The 24198-nt window shown below is 34.9% G+C and overlaps 2 protein-coding genes and 2 pseudogenes across 3 annotated transcripts; all 4 read right to left on the bottom strand.

The window, feature by feature from the left end:
• Positions 1–1493: 1493 nt before the first annotated feature.
• LOC143614752 (membralin-like protein At1g60995) lies at positions 1494–9051 on the bottom strand. The gene is made up of 13 exons (XM_077088092.1): positions 8895–9051; positions 7859–7921; positions 6740–7123; positions 5029–5110; positions 4320–4381; positions 3508–3682; positions 3337–3420; positions 3147–3263; positions 2926–3011; positions 2734–2840; positions 2547–2638; positions 2387–2463; positions 1494–1854 (listed from the first exon to the last, which is right to left on the bottom strand). Exons 1-13 carry the CDS (start codon positions 9045–9047, stop codon positions 1510–1512), a joined length of 1827 nt encoding a protein of 608 aa, XP_076944207.1. The 5' UTR covers positions 9048–9051; the 3' UTR covers positions 1494–1509.
• A 1555-nt stretch (positions 9052–10606) lies between these two features.
• LOC143614741 (extradiol ring-cleavage dioxygenase-like) lies at positions 10607–12311 on the bottom strand (annotated as a pseudogene). The gene is made up of 2 exons (XR_013150340.1): positions 12098–12311; positions 10607–11231 (listed from the first exon to the last, which is right to left on the bottom strand). The product of XR_013150340.1 is annotated as an extradiol ring-cleavage dioxygenase-like (transcript).
• A 3773-nt stretch (positions 12312–16084) lies between these two features.
• On the bottom strand, positions 16085–17599 carry LOC143614740 (pentatricopeptide repeat-containing protein At1g05750, chloroplastic pseudogene; annotated as a pseudogene).
• A 970-nt stretch (positions 17600–18569) lies between these two features.
• On the bottom strand, positions 18570–23354 carry LOC143614738 (stomatal closure-related actin-binding protein 1-like). Its single transcript, XM_077088084.1, has 13 exons — positions 23303–23354; positions 22798–23078; positions 22592–22720; positions 22412–22504; positions 21539–21679; positions 20869–20937; positions 20407–20490; positions 20123–20303; positions 19936–20052; positions 19757–19815; positions 18937–19071; positions 18701–18850; positions 18570–18617 (listed from the first exon to the last, which is right to left on the bottom strand). Exons 2-13 carry the CDS (start codon positions 23056–23058, stop codon positions 18570–18572), a joined length of 1467 nt encoding a protein of 488 aa, XP_076944199.1. The 5' UTR covers positions 23059–23078; positions 23303–23354.
• Between the last annotated feature and the right edge of the window lie 844 nt (positions 23355–24198).

Raw genomic sequence — 24198 nt, 5'->3', positions numbered from 1 at the left:
TATGTACGTGGTTGGTTGGTACTGACATGCGTCAGAGATGGAGACGTGTCAGACTTTTCGTGTGCTCGAGGCGCTACAGTTGCCTTTCATGTCCCCTCACACAGTGTCAGGAACACGTATCGCGCTCGTGTTGGCCTGCACCTGCGAGTGAGGGCGCGTGAACTCTGATCAGTACCTGTTTCGTTCCCTTTCATGTCCCCTCACTCTGATCAGTACCTGATCAGTACCTTAAAACGTTCAGGCTTAAATCCTGATACATTCAAGGTTAAAACCCATCGCTCAAATTCAAAATTGATCGATTGAAGCTTCAAATTGATGATTAGATGGATCAATTTCAAGGTTAATTGATCAATTAGGTTCAACAATTTCAATTTCAGTTGGTCAATTTGATTAGCTAACCTGTGAGCAATGATTATGATCGTGACGGAAGAAGATGGTGTTCACGATGGTAGACAATGGTCGCGACGGTGGACGGAATCGTTGGATGGTGACGGATTGCTGAACGGTGATGGTGAAGATGGACAGAATCAATGGGAGCAGAGGTGGACGAAAACTGGCTCGCGTAGTTGTGATTTTAGATTTATCATGGTTATTGAAAATCAACGTTTTAAAATGTCGCGTACCTATTGTATTACAGATCAATATATAATCTAGTAGTTCCTCACAAAATCTGTTTCTCCAAAACTTTTATCCTTTCTAGTTAAATTTTATGTTAATATGCTATACTAAACAGGCAAGGGCCGTTCTAGGGGAGTAAACTAAAGCTAGCGTATTAGGCCTCTCATTTGAATAGGGCCTCCAATTTACACTTAAGTTACACCAAAAACATATTAAATAATGAAAATAATTCTTAAGTTATTTAAAAAGACAAACATATATGTGCTTATGTTTTGCTTTATCACAGTAAAATTAAAAAAGACCCATATATCTCATTTTATTTTAGGCCCAAAAGGGTTGGGCCGGGCCCTGCCAACTATTAAAGTTTCAAATATGAAGAGGTTAATGATTCTTGTTGCTAGTGTATTTATTAACGATTCTTTCGGTCAGCGGTTGTAAAGGGAAAAAAAAAAAGGCAACCTAATTATACAACTAATTTTGTAAATGACCTACTATAAAGAGCTAACAAATGGAAGATGACTAATATGTAGATCTTGTTGCTGCTCATTTGTGCCATAGCTCAATCGGTCGATAATTGGTCTCAACCATAGAAATAATATGTAGATTTCTCTTAAAATGTTATTATTCATCTTTAGTATGGTTGTAAGTTGATGTTCTAAAGGCAGAATGATTGCACGTGGACATAGAAGTTGCTTCTCAATTACCACTAGGGATCTACATTATGTTAGAACATTGAATACACAAAGGTTTAAACGATTTTGTTTACATATCCCACAAAACTTGCATTCTGACCAAATATTATCACGGTTTATCTACATGAGATGTAATTATCTTGCTATGAGAATATGAACAATGCATTATACCGACGCATATATATATCAAGAACTGGGTTCATTGTGTAGCATGGTTTTCTTGACCTTGGTCTCTGAACATAGAAAGAAATGAGTTTAGACCCCCGGAAGACGCGCCTCCCAATATCCACAACAAAGTGGAACTGAACGAATTCATCGCGCCCCCACCTTCGTTGTCTGATACCCGATTCAGGTTCATGTTGTCATTCTCGGGTTGTGGTTGTGTTAACCCGTGATTGGTTGTATTGTTTATGGTGTTCCTCAAGGGGTTTAATCTGGTGATATGAAGAGTTGAAGCGAGAATGGTTGATGAGGTGATATGATAGTCCGGTTGTTGCTGAAATTGTGATCGTCTGTTTTGCATGAATCTTTGCAAAGCAGGAACCTGAGTAACAAATGTTAGTTTCAAGGAAATATATACTCAAATAGCAAAGATTGTTGGTGTCTTACAATCACTAATCATTTGTTAAAAATTAATGATGCATAGCTTACAAGGATTTTAATGGAATGATTTTTAATGTTACACTATAGCCTCTCAAAAAGTTACAACATGACCCCTCCACTTTATTAAACTTACCATTTGAACCCTAGACCTTTTCAAATGTTTTTGTTTAATATTTTTTGGCCAATTACAGTTTGGCAAGTGGCCTACCTAGTTGTTTTGTTTATAACTTTTAAAATATGATTCTTATAAAATTCCGAATATATCTTTGTGCGCGCTTATTTTTATTCATGTTTCGATGTAAGTTTCGTTTAAAACAGAGTTCCGTGTGATAACGTGCAAGTCATCTAAACAGCTATGTACACGTTGTTAAAGTTGTACACATATATGACACCATTTTTTTTGCAGTTTTTCACGTGTGTGGGTTTTATACTAGTTTACATCTTATAAATTAGCTACAGTAAAATGTTCTGACCTCAAATCGGTTCCAGAAGTAGAGGATGAGGTGTAGCATAAATGCAGCTGTGGTTGAGAGTGCCAAATATGAAAAACCTGAAAATTTCATTTACAATGATGCTACAAATAATATAACTGCCAATATTAACAATTGAGGAGTATAAATGAGAGTAACAAACCATGTGTGTATGAGAAAAAATAGATATGAAACACCAGAAAGTACAGCAAAAAGAAGCGAGGAAAGAACTTCATTGATATTGGTGTGCGCACGCTGCAACCAAATACAAATCAAGGATTATGATACAAGATTGTGTGTGTGTGTGTGTGTGAGAGAGAGAGAGAGAGAGAGAGAGAGAGAGAGAGAACCTGATAAGAGTGAAGAGTTCACAAATCCAGACAAGTATTAACACCATGAAAGCTAAAAGTTGATCGTCATAAAACTTAAAAAGAAAAAACAGGATACCTATCATTATCTGCAAATACAAAATGGAAATTATCAATGTTGTATGAAATAACTCACAAAATGTAAGCACAAGCAAGAAGATAGTATTCACTTACTGGTACAAACACAAGAGACTCAATTACATGTACAAAAATCAACTGAAAAGTGGGGAGACGATGCCGTGCATGGTGTTGAAGCTGCACTATAAATAGTGAAAAAGAAAAACGCGTCACATTAACAGGTGTTAGATATTAAGTAGTAATGAGAAGCCCAATGGATCTAGGGTTTATATTCTTTTGTTGCTTATAATAGAAGATAAAAGAAGTATAAAACAAACCTGTGAACTTGAGCATGCGAGTTTGTGTTTCCCTGAGTGTAAATGAAACTGACATTGTTGTGGTGAAGAAAACAAAGAGAGACATCATAAGAACACCGCACTTCGTAGCAAAATAGTCTGTAAATTATAGAACCAAATTGTTAGTTTAGAGAATATTAACGGAAGCAAATAAATGGAAAAAGTAGCAAACCTCCAAAGTTTGCTGACCGTTCTGGTTTCTCGTGCGCATATGTAAGGTTGTAGAATTCATTTGTCTGGTAATTAAATAGGTAGCCTGCATCAAATAAAGAACAATGATCACACCTAACAGATGTAACATAGCACATCAACTTATACCAAAAACATTGTTATATACTTATACCTTGACCTGGAGAATTCAGCAAACTGTTCATCAAGATAGTATCATATCCTACAAGCCTATTGATCAGAAGCTGCTGCCACCTGCTCCCAAAGCAGGAGTCACGCGCTGAAATGCTGATGTTGACAGTTTGGATGTTATGTTGAGATTTAGCTCTTTCAGGCAGCAGAAAATAACCCTACAAAAAATAAGAAATAAATAAAAAAAGTTTTGAATATATTATACTGAAAGACAAAATCATCCTTTTTCTTTAATAGAACATTATATTGAAAGGAGTAAACTGCACAAATGTTCCTTGTGGTTAGACCATTTTGCAAGTTTGGTCATCAGATTTAAAAAATTGCAAACTTAGTCCAAACATTTGTGAGAGGGTTGCACGTTTAATCCCCACCTTTAATCCCAGTTACTTTTCAATGGAAACAGTGATGTTATGTGCCATTCATGTAATGTGATGTGATGTGAGGGTAATTGTGTCTTCAAATTTGAAACCCTAAACAATTACCCTCACATCACATGAATGACACATGACATCATTTTTCCATTAAAAAATATGTGGGATTAACGATGGGGACTAAACGTGCAACCCACTCACAAATTTTGTACTAAGTTCACAATTTTTAAAATCTTGGGACCCATTGCAAAATAGTCAAACTACAAGGACCATTTGTGCAATTGTTCTTGAATATATTATATTGAAAGATAAAACAATCCCTCTTTTTCATAAAACTTTATATTGAAAGAATGAAAGGTATAAAGTATTGGATGTATGAATGAGAACAAGAAACTAAAGTACATATCAACAAGGTCTTTATTACCTTTTCCATTGTATATAGATAAGTTGGTTCAAATGTGTTGCTTCTTGTTTCAAGCCACTGCACTAAATCCTCAATAAGAAAAAAAAATATTTCTAATGAGAAAAAAGGGTTTTTTATATCGAAGGCCCATCTACCGTATCATAAAATCACTATAATAAATTTAGGCTTGTAAACAAACTGAACGAACACAAACACTGCATATTCTTGTTCGTTCATTTAGCTTTAACAGAACAAACGACCAAACACGGATGAACATGGTCATGTTAATTTATGTACATTCGTTAACAGTATAAATGAATGGTTCATGAACATAACTGAACATAGATGAACAAACATAACTAAGCTAAAACCACCTAAAGTAAATGCGTTGGGCCTAAAAGTTATTAAACTAGAATGGGCCTAATAATTATAAACGAATATATTAATATACGAACTTAAACAAATGTAAAATAACAAGCATGAATGAATGCAAGCAAACAAACTACACATGTAAAATAACAAACATGAATGAATGCAAACAAATGGACATTAGGACATAAACAAATTTGAATGAACAAACGTCAATGAACGCTCATGAACAAAAATGAACAAACAAGACGTATGTTCATGTTCATTCATTTATTAAATAAATGAACTTCCTGCCAAACGGTTCATGAATGGTTCACTCGGTTCGTTACAGGCCTAATAACATTGTAGAGCCAGAACTTACCCGCCAAAGAATTAAGCTTGTCAAGGTGAAGTACATGAAGACATCTATTGATATCAATGTGTAAATGGATACCTGCAATGTCCTGCATTTGAAGTTTAAACAAAGTAAACATATACTCAGGTTTCAAGGCAGAGAATTCCATAACAAAATAAAAAGGGCTCGCAAAAAGTGTTGAAAGAAAAAAGATTAACGCCATTCCAATTTTTGAATTGGGGATTTGGTTGTGGGCCATGATAGTAGTCGAGAATAAGAAAGTAAGAAATGGGATAGTCACTTTAGGGTTTAAAAATTGTTTGGTGTAGTATGTTACTCTATGTTATTGAGATTTACACAAGAACATAGTGATTTTAGATCACGAGGTGTGGACTGCACACTTGTATAGGCTAATCAAGTCCCAGACCCGCCTAATTGCACTCCTCACTGGGTTCAGTGGTGGTGACGCAAACCTTAAAACGGAGCGTTGCAACTCGAAGCAACCATTGGTCGAAATACTACTTTTGGAAAGTATAGTATGATCTAGGACTTTTTTGCAGCATTTTATTCAAGTTTTCACTGATTATTAGAAACCATGATACTATTGTACCACAAAAAAATATTGAAGTCCAATCAAATGCCATCTTGTTAAAGTTTAAAATAACGCCTGGATTTATAAATGTTTTTCCTTAGAACTTGACTATGTTCAACCCAAATGGGATCACTGATGAAAATAAGGCCCTCAATGTAGTTATGATAAAGTTTCCTTTTGTTCATGAGAATGTGAAGCACGAGAGATGGGTTAAGGTAAGAGAAAGATCAAGACCTCAAAGAACACCAATGAAAAATGGTTTACTCTTCATGCTAATATGCAAAATATTTACATTCAAATGAGCAACTTAAAACATAGAACTAAGAAGGTTATGGACTGCATAACAGAGTTAAACAACAGAAATTAAGGGTAATTGAAATACACACCATCATGAGATGTGAAATGTGGAGTGCTTCATTTATTATTATTACTCTGCTTTGTGAGATCTAAACAGCAGATTCTTTGTTCTTAATCTAAGTCTGTGTTCTTGTCCTTGTTCTAGGTCATACTTTCTATATCTTGAAGTTCATAATATTCATGCGCTCTAATTTATATTGTTTATAATGCTAGACGTTGTAATGATAACCTACATTTGATTTCATGAGTTCTTATTGAACCACCTTACCTCAACATATCTCCATTGGAACTCATTTGCTGCTTAATTTACATTGCGTGCACCGTCTTGTATTGATTTTCAACATCTACTAATACTAATAGTTAAATAATAAATCCCCCATACTGATTTGCAAATACTGTCTAGCATCTATTATTTTCTGAGGTATATATCACATTAGTTTAAGCATTACTGGTGGAAAACATTTGCCATGCGAATCTTAGTCCCGTATCTATTAGCTAAATGAGTGATTTGCTTGGAACATGGCTGCATACACAATTATAACATAAACAAGGAAATGATCATTTTAGAGCATATTACAGATATATCCTTTATGTATATGCACAATTGCAGGTTGTCTCCTTAATTCTTAATTACTTATTAATCACACTGGACATCCTCAAACTAAAGGGTTTGTAACATTTTCAGTTAAATTCTCGTTAAATGACCAATATGCCCTTACCTATTATACCCTTTCAATTAAAAATTAAATAAAATCAATAACACAAAAGAATTGGGAAAGTTTTACTCACCCATACACTTGACAAAAACCTAGTTGAATGTCTCCAAAGAAATGAGAATCGTCCTTGCCACTTGCGCAATATTGCAGCTTTTAGTGATTCTTTTGCTGACCTGGCACGTGACTCATCTTTCTTGGTTTTTGTGCAATACGCATCTTCAACATTATCACTGCTAGAAGTACAAATCTCATGTTGTGATTCAACAACTTCATTATCAGACCTCCACAACTTTAGAAGACCAGATTTCCCAATCCTACCACTTGAACTAATCAACCAATTTGACCAAAACTGTGCATCAACTTTCTCATCATTAGCTTCAATATCTTTGTCAATATTATCATTATTTGCATCATATGAAGGAGCTTCACTTTGTGACCACAAGCCAGCACTAGTAATCTGACCAATTGGAGTAAATATATATATAAAAAGGATATGACTTATGTATTGTTTCTCATGTAGAAATATTCTAATTTGATTTTAACTTATGAATAAAAAACAAAGATCAAAGGCAAAAAAAGGGTAATAAGGAATTTTGACAATTTATCCATAAAAACTATTCAATCATTTAAGTCGCTAACTTCTATACTAATAACAAGTTTATAAACGATAATACTGTAACCAATGTTTTAATGATTTTTTAACTAAATTTGTGTTTCATCAAGTTTATAAATGAAAATACTGTACTAATGTTTTAAGGATTTTTTTAACTAAATTTGTGTTTCATGCACATCAAGAAATGTAGACCTGTATACAGTTTGCTGATTTGGAGACTTTGTGCATTAAGATTCTGAATGTTATTGGCAATTAGGACTTTCCCTATAAATCATTTAAACTATCTTATTATATATGGGAAAATCAGATCTTTGTATTTTAAGTTAAGGAGACTTACAGAACATCAGTTTCAACTGAATCAGAATTTAGAAACTTCAGAAGTTCCAAAATATGAATGAAAACAAGACTAAAAGTATATCCCTACGTCACAACTAGCACTCAAAATTGTGCATATGATTTTACTTATAGGTACACATGTGTGGAGCAATAAAAGGTTGGAAACTTAACATATCATTATAGTGCTAAAGTAACTGACAACATAGACCACACGCAAATAGTATTGACATAGAAATAACAAACCTTTATTTGGATAAGTTGGGCTTCAGTAGTTGTGACTCCAGTAAGTTCACTAGAACAGCCAGGCTACAAAACATGAAATCCAGTTAGAAGAAAATATATTAAAAAAAAACAAAAACAACCTGAAACACCTCAGAAAGTGTACCAAACGAAAAGCCAGTAAATGCTATTATATTGATTCTATGTCCTCATGCTTCAAATATACACTTTCTGGTGAGCTTTAATATGTTCTGCCCTATAACAACTAACTTTATAGACGTATTTATAGCATCTAATGAGATGTGACTATTAAAATATGTCTATGTATTGTTCATCTTGATCATCCATACAGATAAACCTAAAAAAGGCATATACATCATAACAGACTAGCTACGAGTGCAGTCAATCTCGGTGGTATCTCGGTGATATCTCGGTTATCGGTTCTCATGTGAAATATCGGTCAAAATATCGGTCAGAACATCGGCACCGATAATATCGGCGATATTGACCGGTATATCACCAATATTCCCGATATCAGTGTTTTAAGTCTTAATTTTCAACTTTTAGTGTTTAATACTGGTGCTTCGAGTCTTAATCAGTTCTTACTTGCTATAATTGTTAGTGTTGCAAAAGGTTGATTTGTTAGCAGTAGGAGAATATACTGAATTGTTAGTGTTAAAGTGATATATATATAAATTCTGCATGATATTAAAATTACCGACATCCCACCGATATTTTTCCGTATTAATAAGACATAGTAGCAAATAACTGATAAGATAGAAAGGAAGCGTGTTGATGATTCATACACACCTCTTCTACTGATGGACATAATATCTGTGCAGTCAGTCTGCACATGATATATACGTATGTGTACAAACATATACATCACATGGCTTTATACTGTCTAATTATAACCTAAAACTGGTGCATAATACATTTAGAAAAATGAATTATAGGTTATCTTCTATGAGCCCTAAATTTGTGATCAATTGAGTGAATATTGATCAATACATAAGGTGAAATCGTAACTCGTAAACTGGAAGATGGAAATAGATGATACCTGTTGGACGTAATTGGCATGCATAACAACGAGAATACAGAAGAGAGTGATGGCAATGAGGAGATAGATGTACTCGAGAGAAGCTCGTATTCGAGGTGTGAGGACATGAGAGAATCGTTCCTGAACCCTAATAAAAGTCTGCTCAGGATCCATCCGATTGATTAATTGATCAATCAATTCTAAAACACCGCCATAGAAGAAGCTGATTACGCCAATTTGCAGAATGAATGAATGAATGGGTGATGATGTGTAGAGATGGGGACGGAAATAAATAATAAATAATTTTAGTTGTTTGTGCCTTCTTGATACACCCAATATTGGATTCACCGGGTTTGGTTTTGTTTTGTTTTTTTCTTTTTAATATGTTATGATAAAAATCATGTATTGTCGTATTATATCCGGTTTCATAACATTATTTGGTACCCATATCACTCACAACGGACCGAACATGCGGTAAACTATTTGTAAATCGTTCGGCGGTAAGTTTGCTTATATTTGTTTATTTAATAAACGAACAAGGATGAACAAAAAATTTGTATTCATTTAATTCATAAACACATGTTCCATTCGTTCATTTATGTTCATGGACATTTGTTTATTATATTCATTAATATCTGTTTATTTATGTTCGCTCATGTATTAATAAAAACTAATTAAATATTATCTGCACGAGTCATTTGTTTAAAAATTTTATATTTGTTAATTTGTCCTCACTTAAGTGTTTTCATTTATGTCCATTGGTGTTGTCCGTGTTTATTTACATTTATTCATATAGATTTTAAACAAACGAACACAAATGTTCATTTTTTAAATAAACGAACATGAACATAAATATTTGTTCGATCAAGTATTCGTGTTCGTTTAAAGTTAAAAGAACAAACACGAACATGCCCTTGTTCGTGTTCGTTCGATTCGTTTACATGCTTTCACTATTCACATTGATAAATACATCAATATCAATCTCTAGGCTCTACTGATTTTATTTGTGTTCATGAACACATTCATTTCCTTAATGAATGAACACAAACATAAAATCAAGTCTGGTAAGTGTTCATTAACCGTTCGTGAACACATTATTTCCTTAACAAACGAACGGGAAGGTTCCATAAAATTTGAAAACATCATTAAGAAGCAACAACAAGCAGCCGAAACAACAAAATCAAAAAGATTAAACCTTACCGAAGAAAGCCGTTTTCAACCAAGCCTTGACGCCACCTAAGCAACGGGAGAACCACCTGGTTCCGGCCTTATCAACATCTCTCCTAAGCTAAGATCAATCCTCCCTCAGATCTATTGGCGGCCAATTTTATTTTGAACGAAGTTGAAGAAGAAAGGGTTTCTCATGTGTTAAATAGAGTACAAAAACCCTAAACGTGGGAGAGAGGAGCCGGAGAAATAGGAACAACGTAGAAACCGGAATACACAACCGCAGCTACTGTAACCGACTATAACCTCTGCTTCTAGAAGGATTTTTTGGACTTTAAACGGTCCAGATTTCATCTCAGACTAATCTGACGGTTGTAATTCATCTAAAAGACCGGGAACAATATATTATATAATTTATTAAAGAATTGAAGGCAACAACAAAATTGAAAGGTTTGGCAGATAATTTGATTATACAACGAAAGCAAAAGTTCTTCAAATCAAAACAATGGATAAAAATGTATAACTACTGTACGTTAAAAGTTCGAAGTAATCTATTACAAATCATGTTCACATATAGTTACAAACCATGTATTTCACAAAACAATACCAATTCATACAAATACTTCATTATTAAGCCGGGACCGTGAACTTGTAAGAAGCATATGAAAGAGAAGACAAACCCCAACTATGGTGAATAAGTTCGGCTTTAGACGTCGGACCACCAGCACCCATCGCAACATGCAACGGGTATAAATGGTCAGGCCACGGGTGGGCCACAGTTGCATGTGGGGCCTTCTCCTTGTAGCTGTTTACATCATCATACCTTCCATCAATTAATGCTTCCTTGAGCCACGTGTCAAACTCCTTGGCCCACGGTTGCACCGAGCTGGTGTTGCGCAACATTCTCAAGTTGTGAGTGGTGGCACCTGAACCGACAATGAGCACCCCTTCGTCTTTAAGGGGTGCCAACGCCTTACCCATGTTGTAATGGTAAGCGGCGTCCTTGTCTATCTGGACAGACAGCTGACAAACTGGAATATTAGCCTCTGGGTACATCAGCATTAGCGGGACCCACGCACCGTGGTCAAGCCCTCGCTTCGTGTCCTCGTCCACGTGATTAAAACCAGAAGACGTGAGTAGTTCCTTCACTCGTTTTGCTAGTTTTGGAGCTCCTGGTGCTGGATACTTGAGCTGGTTTTAAAACAAATTTCAAGAGATAAGAAAACAATTAACTTTCTTTAACCATCTTACTGTAACAGATCCTGTTTGCTAAACGGGCCATGTTCATGTTCGTCGGTTAACGGGTCTAGCCCAACACGAACCCGAGAATCGTGTTACACACATGAACCCGAAGAAGACTATTTACTTATTTCACATATTTATAATATATTTTTTTAAGAGCTGTTATGTTTAAACTATGCCAATTTTCTTTTAAAATTTAAAAATAAACCAACTAGTTTGAAAAACTTGAAAATCAAATAAATGGGTTAAACAGGTCAATCCGCGAACCGTCAGATTGACAAGAACATGCCGATTTTTTTTGTTTTAGTTTCAGTATCGTAAAGAACATGGCAGAAACCGCCCGAATTTGCATAGACTGATCTCCTTAACGATCGTGATCAACAACGGTCGGTTTTACCGGCGCTTGAGTTTTATTGACCTACACCGCCTCATTGGTCCACCTTAATTTTTATAATTTTTGTTTTAGTTTTGGTTTTTGTACCGGCACAACAACACATGTAACAAAACCGACCGAATTCGCATTGGCTTACTGCCATGTTTGACCTGAAACTGACCAAACCCGTCTAGTCTAAACCTAAACCCAACACATTTTAGCAAGTTCAACCTAAAACTAACATGAATCCGTCTATAGTCTAAACATAAACCCAACACGGCCCATTTAACTAAATAACAACCCAACAGGACCAGAAACTGGCAGATTTATGTAGTTTGAGCTTATGTGAAATGATTGTTTTGCAACAAATCTATAAACTAAATAATAATAATAATAATAATAATAATAATAATCAAAACACAAAAGATCGGAAAACAAGTACCTGGTACATGGATTTGGGGAAATTATTGAAATCATAAATAGTTTCGGAAGTTCCGTTGACGGTGGGATACGAAGTCTCCCAGTGACCAGAGATGACAAGGATTGCCGAGGGGCGTCCTTGGGGTAGACCTTCTGCTGAAAGGATTGGAGGAAATATCGATGGATAAGGTGGGAGATCCGTGGGATATGTAGAACGTGTCTGGAATCTTCTTCATGCCGTTCATTGCCATCATCATCATCTTGATCTTCAAATGATTGATGAATGAAATTGAACTGATGATCAAAGGCAATATGATTTGGGATTTATTTATATGGAGATGGGTTTTGTTTCACCTAAAGCATCTCACCCACCCTAAAGTCATTGCTTACGTCACCTTAACGTGTATTTTAAAACTTGCACCAAATCTTTATCTTATTTTCTTTTTAATTTAATTTAAATGGTTGTATATGATAAAATATATATATATATATATATATATATATATATCATCATGTCGGGTACTCGTATTTGTTTCGAGTTTTTTTGTGTTTGTTTTTTGTTTTTGTTGTTTTGTTACTCTTTCTGTAATAAACTAATTCAGAAAAACATGATAAACCATTTTTTAAGCTTTTCAACAGGCCGGCAACTGTCGTATCAAAATAAGCGACCGATTCCTTTATAAAAAAGAAATTATATTGTAATTTAATTATTAAAAAGCACTGCTCTAGCAGTACCCTATTATTTTCTCTAGTGAATGTCGCTGATTTAAGTTCCATTCATAACAAAACATCATGCATGAACCAAGGCCTTTGGGCAGTAGGTTTCTCCTAGAATTGATGACAGGCCGGGTCACCAGCACTGTTTGTGATAAATAAGGGTGGTCATCGGTTCGGTTAACAATTTTTCGATTTGTTCGGTTATGAGAGTTTTTTACCCCTTGTGACATTCGTCAATTTCGGGTCTTGTTTGTATTCGTTTTTGTATTTGTTTATTATGTAAACCGACCCGATTTGTAAATCGAAGCTTATGTTATAATCAAAATAATGGATTTATGTTACAATATTGTTTCACACTTGTTGGGTTTTGAATCCTATTTTTATATTTATTTATTTATTTATTATTTATTTATTTATTTTTTTGTTGTTTTGTGTTTTTGTCTTGATCCATTTTGCATAAAAACTCTTGTGTCTCACACCCATATTTGACCACCAACATTACCCTATATATACACCACCTTTCCTCTTCATTTTCCTTTGCTACAACTCCAAAAAAAAAAAACTCTCTCAAACATCAAAGATTTAAGGTTATCTTCTTAAGTGTTCTTGAAGGATTTTGGTCTTTCATCTTAATTAGTTTATGTAGCCTCATTAATACTTGTTTATGGTTGTGCAACATATATATAATATACACCCCTTGTTTACCTTTGGTAGTTACTTCTCCGTTTCCGGTCGGTGAGGTTTCGGACCCCATAAGGCAAGGCTTCATAGAGGACTTCGTGTCCTTGATATATATGCATCTATATAACTTGTTCATACATATTAATATTGCTTATTTTAGTTTGTTGGTCATGTTTACAAGTTCCATGGTTATGGGTTTTTAAAAGTCTATGCTTCGGTTTAACCGTAAATAGCTCTAAACCGTAAACCGAACTTTGTTACTAGTTTTGTTTGTTTAAACATACTTAGTGTTAGATCTAAGTTTCTAAAATCATTTTTACAAATTCTATGGTTATGGGTTTGTAGAATCTTACCTCGGTCTTAACCCGAAACACGATCCGAACCGAAAACCGAACTTTTGTTTAAAGACTTTATTGTTAACTTTTGGTATTTTTTATTTGTACATTATTATACAAGTTATTTAGTGTTTGGACATGTGGAAACCATCTATGAACTTGTTGTAAGATGGAAACCGAACCAAACCGATTCTTGCTCGCTTAAGACACACAAGTGTGTTTTTTTTTTAGCCATCAAGACTTGTATATTTATTTAAAAATAGTTACAAATTGATTTTTAAATATTTTCTTAAGTACTTGGAAATGTTGGATCCAACTTGAATCTCATAAAAAAGTTTGAACCGACAAAACCGAACACTCGCTTAACGTACGTTGTTAGTTCTAAAACAATGGAACTACATACTTGGTTAAGTCTTATTAAATTTTATTGAGTTATCTCATAACATTCAATATTTTGGAAAGTTGACTTTGGATTTGACCAATTATCAAGACCCGAACCGACAACCCGAACACTCGATAAAAAAAACCCGTTTTAGTATCTTTATTCCAAAGGGATTTGCATCCTTGCATTTTACCCACCTTATTAATTAACATAGGTTGAGTAAATATTAAGGTTAGATACTTTAACCCGGTTTCGAGCAAACTTACATTTTTAAAGGGTTATTATTATAAATTCTTAAATAGTCACATTTTAAACCTTGAACTTTAATTATTTACATTTCTTAATATTTATTTTGTTTAAAGACCTTCAAGACAACCTTTCTAAATTCAAGACTTCTTTTCTTTTTAGGCATTGTGCGTTAAACTCGTCGTTCCGACAAATCTCCAAATTATCATCTTTCAAGTTTACTACTTAAAGGTGAGTACTTCATACCCCATTTTCCATCTTTTATTTTGGGGGTGACATTTCATACTTATTCAACAAAATGCTTTATATTTGAATCTTAAACCACAAACGTAGTTGTATACTTTACCTAAATAATTTCTCGATTTGGTGTTCTATGCTTATATGCCTATGTGTTTATCGCTTTTGGTTGGTGGAACTATAAAATCCTAGACTATTTGGCATCCCCTTATAGCAAGGTGTCGTTAACGTAATGCAATTAACGATAACTATAAAATCCTAGACTATTTGGCATCCCCTTATAGCAAGGTGTCGCTAATGTGTTTAGCGATATCTATTTATCCAAATTACCACTTTTATTTATCGTTTCGTATGCAAGTTTTGTGGCTATCTTTATTATATACTAATATGATTAAACTTATGAATTGCTCACCGACCTTTGTGTTGACAAACTTTATTTTATGAAATGTTGCAGGTTTGCATCTTGGTTGATTTATGATTGTGAAGAAAACGACATCAAAGACCTTAGAATATTAGTAAAAATGAACAATATCAATTTGCCATATTTTGTGATATCTTGTTTATGGTTATTTTATGGATAATTGTTATGTGACATTTTCGATGTTGTGAAATGAAATGAGTTTATTAAATATTGTCACTTTAATTAGTGTCATGTGCTTATGGACAATCGTTACATCTCGGCATGTTCCGCCGCCTTTGGTCGGGGTGTGACACCCCTAATTTAAAATCCAACCTAGCCTAATACAAAAGGGGGATAATCGAACCGAATCAAATTCAATTTGGGTGGTTTCAATTTAAACCGAACAAACCGATTTAAACCCCTAACCGTATTCTTAAATTTACATATTTGTCCATCATGAGATTTGAACCCTCAGCTGCATAGAGACGAACACATGTCCTACACACCTTGGTATACATACCACTAGATTACAAGCTCTTTGCTTGATACCACTAGACTACAAGCTCTCTGGTCCTCTTTGATTGGGTGTGAAGAAAGCAAATGGTCATGCTGAAATTAATTGGATTTGTTTCACTTTGAATCCTGATTAAAAAAACAATGGAATGAAGGCTACATAAGGTCAACCATGATTCATCGGTCATGCTCAATGAAATGCCAATGCTCTATCGAATCTCAACCTTGATGCAATCACGATCAACCGTGTGAGAATCAACTACAACTTATACAATATTTATCCGGTTAAACCTAACACATTTAGATCATATTCAGATATAAGTGTATTTGATCACCTATCAATGCACAAGTAGTCTACTATAAGTGTATAACCGTATATGATCACCTATCAGATTCACAAGATTCAAAGATCTTTTTATAATGTGTTATATATGAATACTTTATGTACAATCAGAAACTACATCTCTTTTACATATCAACCATTTTATCAAGTAAACCATTCATAATTTCCTCGTCCGTTAGTTGTTTTACATATCAACCTCTACAGACCCTAACTTTGACCAATTTGACCCAGATTTACATGAGGCGCGCCTTTTAAAACCAAGATGTTCTCACATTAGCGTCCAAAACATGCCCTGAGATCATAAGCTCACTCGAAAGCATTTCTAACATGGCATAAATACCCTCCGACTCGATGTGAGATCTATCTCCCGCCACAAATTGCTCAACCACACCATTAATCTCAATACAACTCACACCCGGATTCTTCTCTATACCCTTTCTTTTCATCCTTCTCCTCACATTACTCGCCTTATACCAATCTCCACCCGCAGCATACATATTTGAAAGAAGAACATAATTAGAGTCACCACTCGGGTCCACTTCACTAATAAACCGCATCAACTTTTCAGCTAACTGTACATCATTAGCCTCTTTGCAAGCTGCCAAAACCGACCCCAGTACAACTTCATTCGGTATCATTGGCATATTTGTTACAACATTCAACGCCTCTTCTAACATGCCAGCGCGACTATAAAGATCCACTAAACATCCATAATGCTCGATTCTAGGCTTTATCTTATAAACCTTGATCATCCTGTCAAAAAGGTTCTTGCCCTCATCCACCAAACCAGCATGGCTACACGCGGTTAAAGCCCCGGTGAAAGTCACCCCATCTGGTTTAAAACCATCTTCTTGCATCTGATAAAAATAGTTAAGAGTTCGTTCAACGCTTCCATTAAGCGCAAAACCTACGATAATCGAGTTCCACGAGACGAGATTGTGTTTAGACATGGTGTGAAACACCTGAAGCGCGAGTTCAATGCACCCGCATCTAGAATACATGTCTATTAACGAATTATTTACCCGAATATTATCTTTAACATTCCCATCTAACACAAGTCGATGAAGCCACAATCCTAATCTCAGCGCACCTAAATTCGCACACGCGGATAACGCAGACAAAATCGTGACATGATCCGGTTCCACCCCGGATATCTGCATTCGTGGAAACCACTCCAACGCATGCTCAAACTGTCCTTTCTTAACAAACCCGTCAATTAACGCGGTATACGAAATCACATCTCGTTCAGGCATTTCATCGAACAGTTGGAGTGCATCACCAATCTCCCCATTTCTCATCAACCCAGATACCATAGTGTTCCAAGTCACCTTATTTTTGAAACCCATGTAGTCAAAACACAAACGAGCAAGATCTATCTGATTAGATTTACAATACATATCGATAATAGCTGTACCCACCTTGACATTGTTCGTATGGTAACCGAGTTTACAGGCAATAGCGTGTATTGAAGCTCCGAAAGAACGGGCGTGTGAGGGTGATTCAGCACACGCGGAGAGAAGGGTTACGAAGGTGATGTGGTTGGGTTCAACTCCGGCGAGTCGCATGCGGGTGAACTCGGTTGCAGCGAGGTTTAAACGGCCGGTTTGGCAGTGACGGGCAATTGATGAAGTCCATGAAGAGACTGTGAAATTGGGTTCGACGGGAAGTCTTGAATGATTGTCGTCGTGGTCAGGTGGCGGTGTACGGAATTGTTTCGTGATGGTTGCAGCCGTTGAGACGAAGAGGCTCATTTCTTTTGTGGAATGTCAAGCTGCTCAAGATAGGAGCGACAAAAAAAACTCGAAACAAGCCGAGCCTGACCCTCAAATATAACGCGTTTAATAACCGAGCTCAAGCCTTGTATATTTTTAAGTTTAAACTATTTTTGAATTCTAAGTATTAATTTTTACATAACACAGCCGAGCTAGAGATGAGCTTTAGCTATTTAAGGTATTGCATATGAGTTTGAGCCGAGCTTAGTATCACGAACCAAGTATTTGAAGATCGAGATGCTTTATTTCTGTTGAAACGCTTGGGTTTGCTGGGTTGTTGGGACTTCATCAAGCACGGCCTCAGCGGGAAAGGAGGCGTACATGCCTAGCTGTGCTTGCACGACGAACGCATCGTTGGTAGCGAGCTGTTGCCACTCGCCTGATGAGTCCAAGGCAAGACAAAACCATCAGACCCTAATAATAAGCGAACCAATTAGCTAGCCTTCGGGTGCCATACAGAGTCAAAATATATAAAGTAATTGAAAATGTACATAATTTAATTAATAAATATTTTGACTACATAATATGCTTTTGAAACATTAGAAGCATATAAAAAGTGGTACAGTGATAATCAAAAGAAATGTATTTTTCTCTCACATAATAACCACCATACCATAGCATTATACTGATGATGTGGCAGTAAATAAATTTCTTTCTTAGAAAAAAGCTTGTTACAATCAAATGTATAAAACCATAAACGGCAAATAAAATGATGCCTACAAAGTGATAATACAGTTATACAAAAAACAGCTTAACAAACAAGCAAGCCATACAATTCTCAAAATGGGCAAGTATACACACGCATATATCATTATAACACGTTAAAACTTGAAATAATTACAAATCCTAACATGAGGAAACAAACCCATTAAGTTGCTTCCGGTTTTGCTCGATCATCGGGGCCAGCAAGCATGATCTGTACATATATATAAGCATATACATGTTTATTAACGTTTTCAGATGACGGGTATAAATGCCTTTCTAAAAGATGAAGCTTACATTACAATCAAATGCAAATCTACGTGCTAGCATAATTGCAGCATTTCTTTCTCTTTCCGACTCGAATGCTAACACGAACGAGAGCCCTATCTTTGGTTGCCAAAATGCTGCTTGAGCTGCAGCATTACCACCACCTCTAACTCCACACAACTTGTTTGGAGAAAATCACATATAATTAATTATAAATTGGAAATGCAAAATAAAATAATATAAAGTAGAAGTGTTTACATATATACCTGCATAGACGAGGAATAATATTCTTTGGCGATTGTCGTTTTGTCCTTGCAAAGTTTCATTCTCATCTTTCCCACGTTAAGTACATGAATCGACTCTGAAGGATGGTTTTCGCCATTCATTTGGACAATAACTACCTGCACACATTAATGGCATCATAATGAATATAATTCCAAAAAATATGAGAATTTACATCATGTTTTAAATAATGTGTTTATTTCGAAGGACACCATATATAAAATCTAATATGGAACTCCAAAATTGCACAATATATCTTGGTCATGGGCACGTAAAATATCACAAAATGAGAGGTTCATTATAAAAGACTAAATTCTTGTGAGAATAAAACGAAGAAACTTAAATCGTTTTTCAATCAATGATTCATATTTTTAAAAGCTTTTACTTCTTACATACAAATGTCTATGTTGTGTACACACAAAAAAAGCATTAAACTAATTTGTTCATATGTTTTTTTAATTTTTTTTTTCACTTTTAAACATTTACCTACACGTGTAGGAAATATATATACACATGATTTACACGTGTAGATTATATAAATAAGTGAGTTTTGTTTGTACATTCTTTTCGAATGTTAAAAGAAATAATATACATCGCATTTTAACCATTTTCTTGTATTTTGAAACTGAAAAAACGAATGATTTGTTTCGTTCTTTCTATTCTCGCAAAAAATACTGTCTGCAAAGTAAAACCCTCCCCAATGTGTGCGTGCATGTAGGGGAGTGTTAAAATCACAACCAAGACATATGTTGAGAACTGCAAGAATCGCATAAAAGATAAACTTAAGGAAGCTATCTGATATACATTAAACTCAGTTTCATGCCGGCGCAACAATGCTTCCACATAGTTTCCAAGTCCTGCAGCTGTTTACAAAACTTTATTAATAAAAAAGTCAACAACCACTCGCATGAATTGGCTGCTAACAGACCATTCTTTAATGGTAATTAATATTATAAAAACACAAGAACATTAAAAAAAACTACCTGGATCTATGGGACCGGATGTTGCCAGCGTGACACTAACCCCGCCTGACATAATATCAACTTGAAGTACTCGGCCAACATCAGATGGTTCAGGAGCATAAATAGGTTTAGTGGCACCTAACAAGTATGATTGCTGCTTAGTAATATCAAGGATTAAAGGATTTTAGAAAGTGTTGAAACATAATACCTGATATAAGGCACTTTTTTCCATCTTCAGACGCCAAACGATACCACTGAATAGAACATTCTAGAAGTTCTGGAGCTGTATCAGAACATGGATGGATTTCCAAATAAGAGCCTAAAGCTTCGGTACCATCTAATTCAAACAAGTCAGGCGTATTATTCCCTCCATGTTTGCTCATTGCCAACTGAAATAGAAAGGAATAGAAATAATCAAAATGGATATAAGCATAATACGAATTATAGAAATTACATAATAGCCCTAACAAACTAACTAACAAACTAACTAACCTCTTTTTGAAGCTTAAGTGAAGATTTAGACTTTTCTGCTAGTTGAATACGTAACGCTTGGAGTTCATGATCCATGTCCATAACCTGTGGAGACAATATTTAGTTCAACACGTTTGAGTGTATAAAATGTACTTTTAACAACTTTAATTATGTTAAAATAAAGAATATTAAGGCATGCAACACCAATAACATGAGCATCTATATATTATTACAAAAGTTTAGTTTGACTTCTTTACAGGATTGAGAAATTAGAAATTATTTCCAAGCACATTGACATGTACATGCTGTTCATGATGTACACAAGTTTATATAACAAATAAATAGCAGGTAACCAACTACAGATGTAACGAAAAACATTCCAAAATGTAAGTATTTAACATTAGAAATTATACAGTAAAATAAATATCGTCGTCGTTAAACTGGCATTAGTTCTAAGCATTTACTGGTTGGGAAGCGTGATACCTTACTAGGCTGATGCAGCATCTTGATCCTTCTAGCTTCCTGAACCTCTTTCATCAGTTCTTCCACGTCCTTAATATCAGAATAATATCATAAAACAGTTTAACTACAACAAAAGATTACAATAAATCATCAACTTACTCTACACACACAGACACACACACACACACATATATATACATGTGTGTGTGTGCATTGTAAAACAAGATAGGCATTCATGACAATTATTAGAATTTAGGGATGACACTCAATACAAAAGACTAAATTAGTGTGATAACAAAAAGAACAAACCTAAATCATTTTATTTTATTTTTATCAGTGGTTTCATATTTGAAATTAAAGAACGTTACTTCTTACATACAAATGTCTATGTTAGATACACAAAACACTATTAAACTAATTTGTTCATGCGTTTCTTTCACTTTTAAGTGTTTCTTGGTTCTGATTTAAACCCACCCTATATAGTGTAAAGAAAAGACAGACACAATTACTAATTAGATGTTGTAGCTGGCAACCTTTTAAGTTTCTATATGAAAAATCATTAGTAACATTATTGTTAGTAATGTGATCATTCTTGTCAATTTTTCTTAGTTATTAACATATGTATGTTCTTGGCAATTTTTAAAAGGTCATATGGACTAAACAATGTTCAGAAACATGTAAGCAGAGATACCTGTTTCCCAGCAGCTCGGGACAATCTTTCTTGCTCCTGAAGAGCCTCTTCAACTCTCTGAACTGCAGCCCGAGCCTTCTCGATTTCACTCCGTGCAAACGCCCGTTCTTCATCGACGAGTTTTTTTGCATCTTCTGATGCCTATATATTATTATTACTACAATTCATCACCAAAACTCGAAACAATTGAATGCTTTTAATAATGGAAGTTCAAGTGATTTACCACACGCATATGCTTAGGCGTGTAAACAAACCAAACGTTTAGTGTACTGTTTGTGAAGCATTCAATGGGAAGTTGGTTTACGTCCGTTTAATAGACTAATGAACACGAAAAACATTTTTTGTTCATTTATTTAAACAAATAAACATGAACAAATGTTTCGTTCATTCATTTATGTTCATGATGTTTGTTCGTTTACGTTCATTTATGTTCGTTAGTTGATGTTTGTTTTTAGTTCGTTTGTGTATATATTCTAACTTTAAGTTAGATCTTTTGGGTCCATTAATGTATAGTCTAATTTTATGAAAAGAAAATATCACTCAATACAATTTAGCGTTTATTATACTCTTAGGCTCAGTTATTTGATATTCAAATTTAATTTTAATTGGTGTCCGCTCAATTATGTTCATTTATGTAATTATGTTCGGTCATGTTTCATTCATTTACATTCATGAACCGTTCGTTTATATTGTTAGTGAATGAACATAAACAAACACGACCCGTTCATTCTTTTAACGAACGAACAAGAACAAGAAAAACTTGTTTGTTTAATTGTTTGTGTTAGATCATTTGTCTGGTGAGGGTTAAATCAGCGAACATGAACATGCCCAATTCATGTTCATCCGGTTCTTTACAAGCCTACGTATACTAACCTGTTTCAGAAAACTTGCAAGTTTCTTAACCTCAGCTTTCTCTTGAACCAACTCACTTTCCCTCTGAGTCAATTGAAACGTTAAAGACTCAACCTACAATATCAATAAAAAAAACACACACACATTAAGAAACGACATTTTTATCAACTAAACTAAAAAATCAAAAAGAGTCGAACTTGCCATAGCAATAGCCTCTTCAACATCATCCTTGTTTTTACCAACCGCACGCCCTCTTAACGATTCAAGCGCATCTCTAAGGTTTTCTAGAAGCACGTGTTTCTCTAAAGAAGCAACATCTTGGAGTTTATTCTGTTCCACATACGTAAAACATAGCGTTTAGTATAATAAAATGATTTTAATAAATATATGAGACATCCAATGTTCACCTCATCTGATAACTTCGCAGCTGCAGCCAAACCCTTTTCAAATTTACTGGCGAGATCACGAACCGAGAGGCGGTTTTGCTGATCTAGCAGTTGGGCGGTCTCGTTTCGGGATTGTTCCTTCAAGGAAACTAACTTTGCATCCTCATTGGTTCTGTTTTTGTAATTTGGGAATCGAGTGGAGGCGAATATGACGTCTGCTGACACTGGGGAAACCGCGTCTGGTTGAGTTGTGTAGCTGAAATTGCGGCCCATTCTCGTCATGGTTCTGGTTGGATATTACTCTGTTCAATTGAAGATCTTACAAGTTTTTAATAATAATACAAAACAAACAATCTCTAATGTCAAATAACACTTGCACACCACAGCTAGTGACATCATATAGGCCGTATGACATGACAAGAAATGGTCATAGGGGTTGTATGCAATATAAAGTAAAGGAAACCCAGATTCAATTAGCAGAACAGAACAGTGATAAACCCTAATTGGAAACAGCAAGTGTACTTACAGATCATGTTAACATATGCAAATTGAACCAATTCAGCGGCTTTAGCTTTAATGTTAATCTATGAATGGATGGAGATTTGGAAACTCTGTTTGGTTTGCTTTTTAAAAGCAGGAAAAAAGTGAGGTTCAAAGTCTTCCTGTTTGTTGTTGTTTTGGTTACTTGCAAATTGCAATTGCAATAGTCATGGCTGGGCCTGGTTATTATTATTATTATTATTATTATTATTAGTTTTAAGGGGATTTAATATTTTCTTTATTTTGTTTAGGTGGCTTGTCAACTATGAAGGGACGGCTATAATTTTGTAATTTAAAAAATTAAGTTGAAATTCTATTGAAAATATTTAATAATTCTACGTTATACACCGACTAATGTATTGTTTAACATTATTTTCTTTGTTTTTCATATGATTTTAACGCGAGTTAAAACACTTTCGAGGTGATCAAACGGATTGTACAGATGTATCTCTATATCCATGTTTCCTTTTCAAAGTCTTCACAAACCGGGTTCGTGATTCTGAGAGGTTGTCGCTAATAATAGTTGTCAAAAAGTATTTCATAGCTGTTACAATAGCTACTCAGGAGTGCTGTTATAAACCCTAACAAGTCTCATCAAGATTTGTAGTAGAAGAAACAACATGCTCTTTGAGACATAAGTTATCATTATAGTGCCAAAAACCGTAAGAGAAACAAGTAGCAATCTACTCGTTGAACCCCTAGTCGCCATCACATAACGCTTGAAACCCTAGAGGAAACGATCCTTGTTAAGTAGCAGAATCAACCTACTTTTAGAAACCCTAGCCTCCATCATAGGGGACTAGTTTCACCAAACTCTAGCAAAACAACTTATTCTCCTAAAACTTGGTCACTTATAATAGCCATTAGTGAAAGCAACTTACT

Source organism: Bidens hawaiensis, unplaced genomic scaffold (genome assembly GCF_021521415.1).
Source record: "Bidens hawaiensis isolate Kalapana, Puna unplaced genomic scaffold, B.hawaiensis_p1.1 tig00040833_1, whole genome shotgun sequence".
NCBI classification, from domain to species: Eukaryota; Viridiplantae; Streptophyta; class Magnoliopsida; order Asterales; family Asteraceae; genus Bidens; species Bidens hawaiensis.
This window is presented reverse-complemented; position numbering and strand designations above follow the sequence as displayed.

Coding starts and splice junctions, on each gene's coding strand:
- LOC143614752 (XM_077088092.1), bottom strand. CDS start 9,047: ATGGATCCTGAGCAGACTTTTATTAGGGTTCAGGAACGATTCTCTCAT. Junction 4,382..5,028: donor CAAGCTTAATTCTTTGGCGG/GTAAGTTCTGGC, acceptor TTGAGGATTTAG/TGCAGTGGCTTGAAACAAGA. Junction 3,012..3,146: donor TCGCATGCTCAAGTTCACAG/GTTTGTTTTATA, acceptor CACTATTTATAG/TGCAGCTTCAACACCATGCA.
- LOC143614738 (XM_077088084.1), bottom strand. CDS start 23,058: ATGACGAGAATGGGCCGCAATTTCAGCTACACAACTCAACCAGACGCG. Junction 20,304..20,406: donor CACTTAAGCTTCAAAAAGAG/GTTAGTTAGTTT, acceptor TTTCTATTTCAG/TTGGCAATGAGCAAACATGG. Junction 19,072..19,756: donor GGCATGAAACTGAGTTTAAT/GTATATCAGATA, acceptor TAATGTGTGCAG/GTAGTTATTGTCCAAATGAA.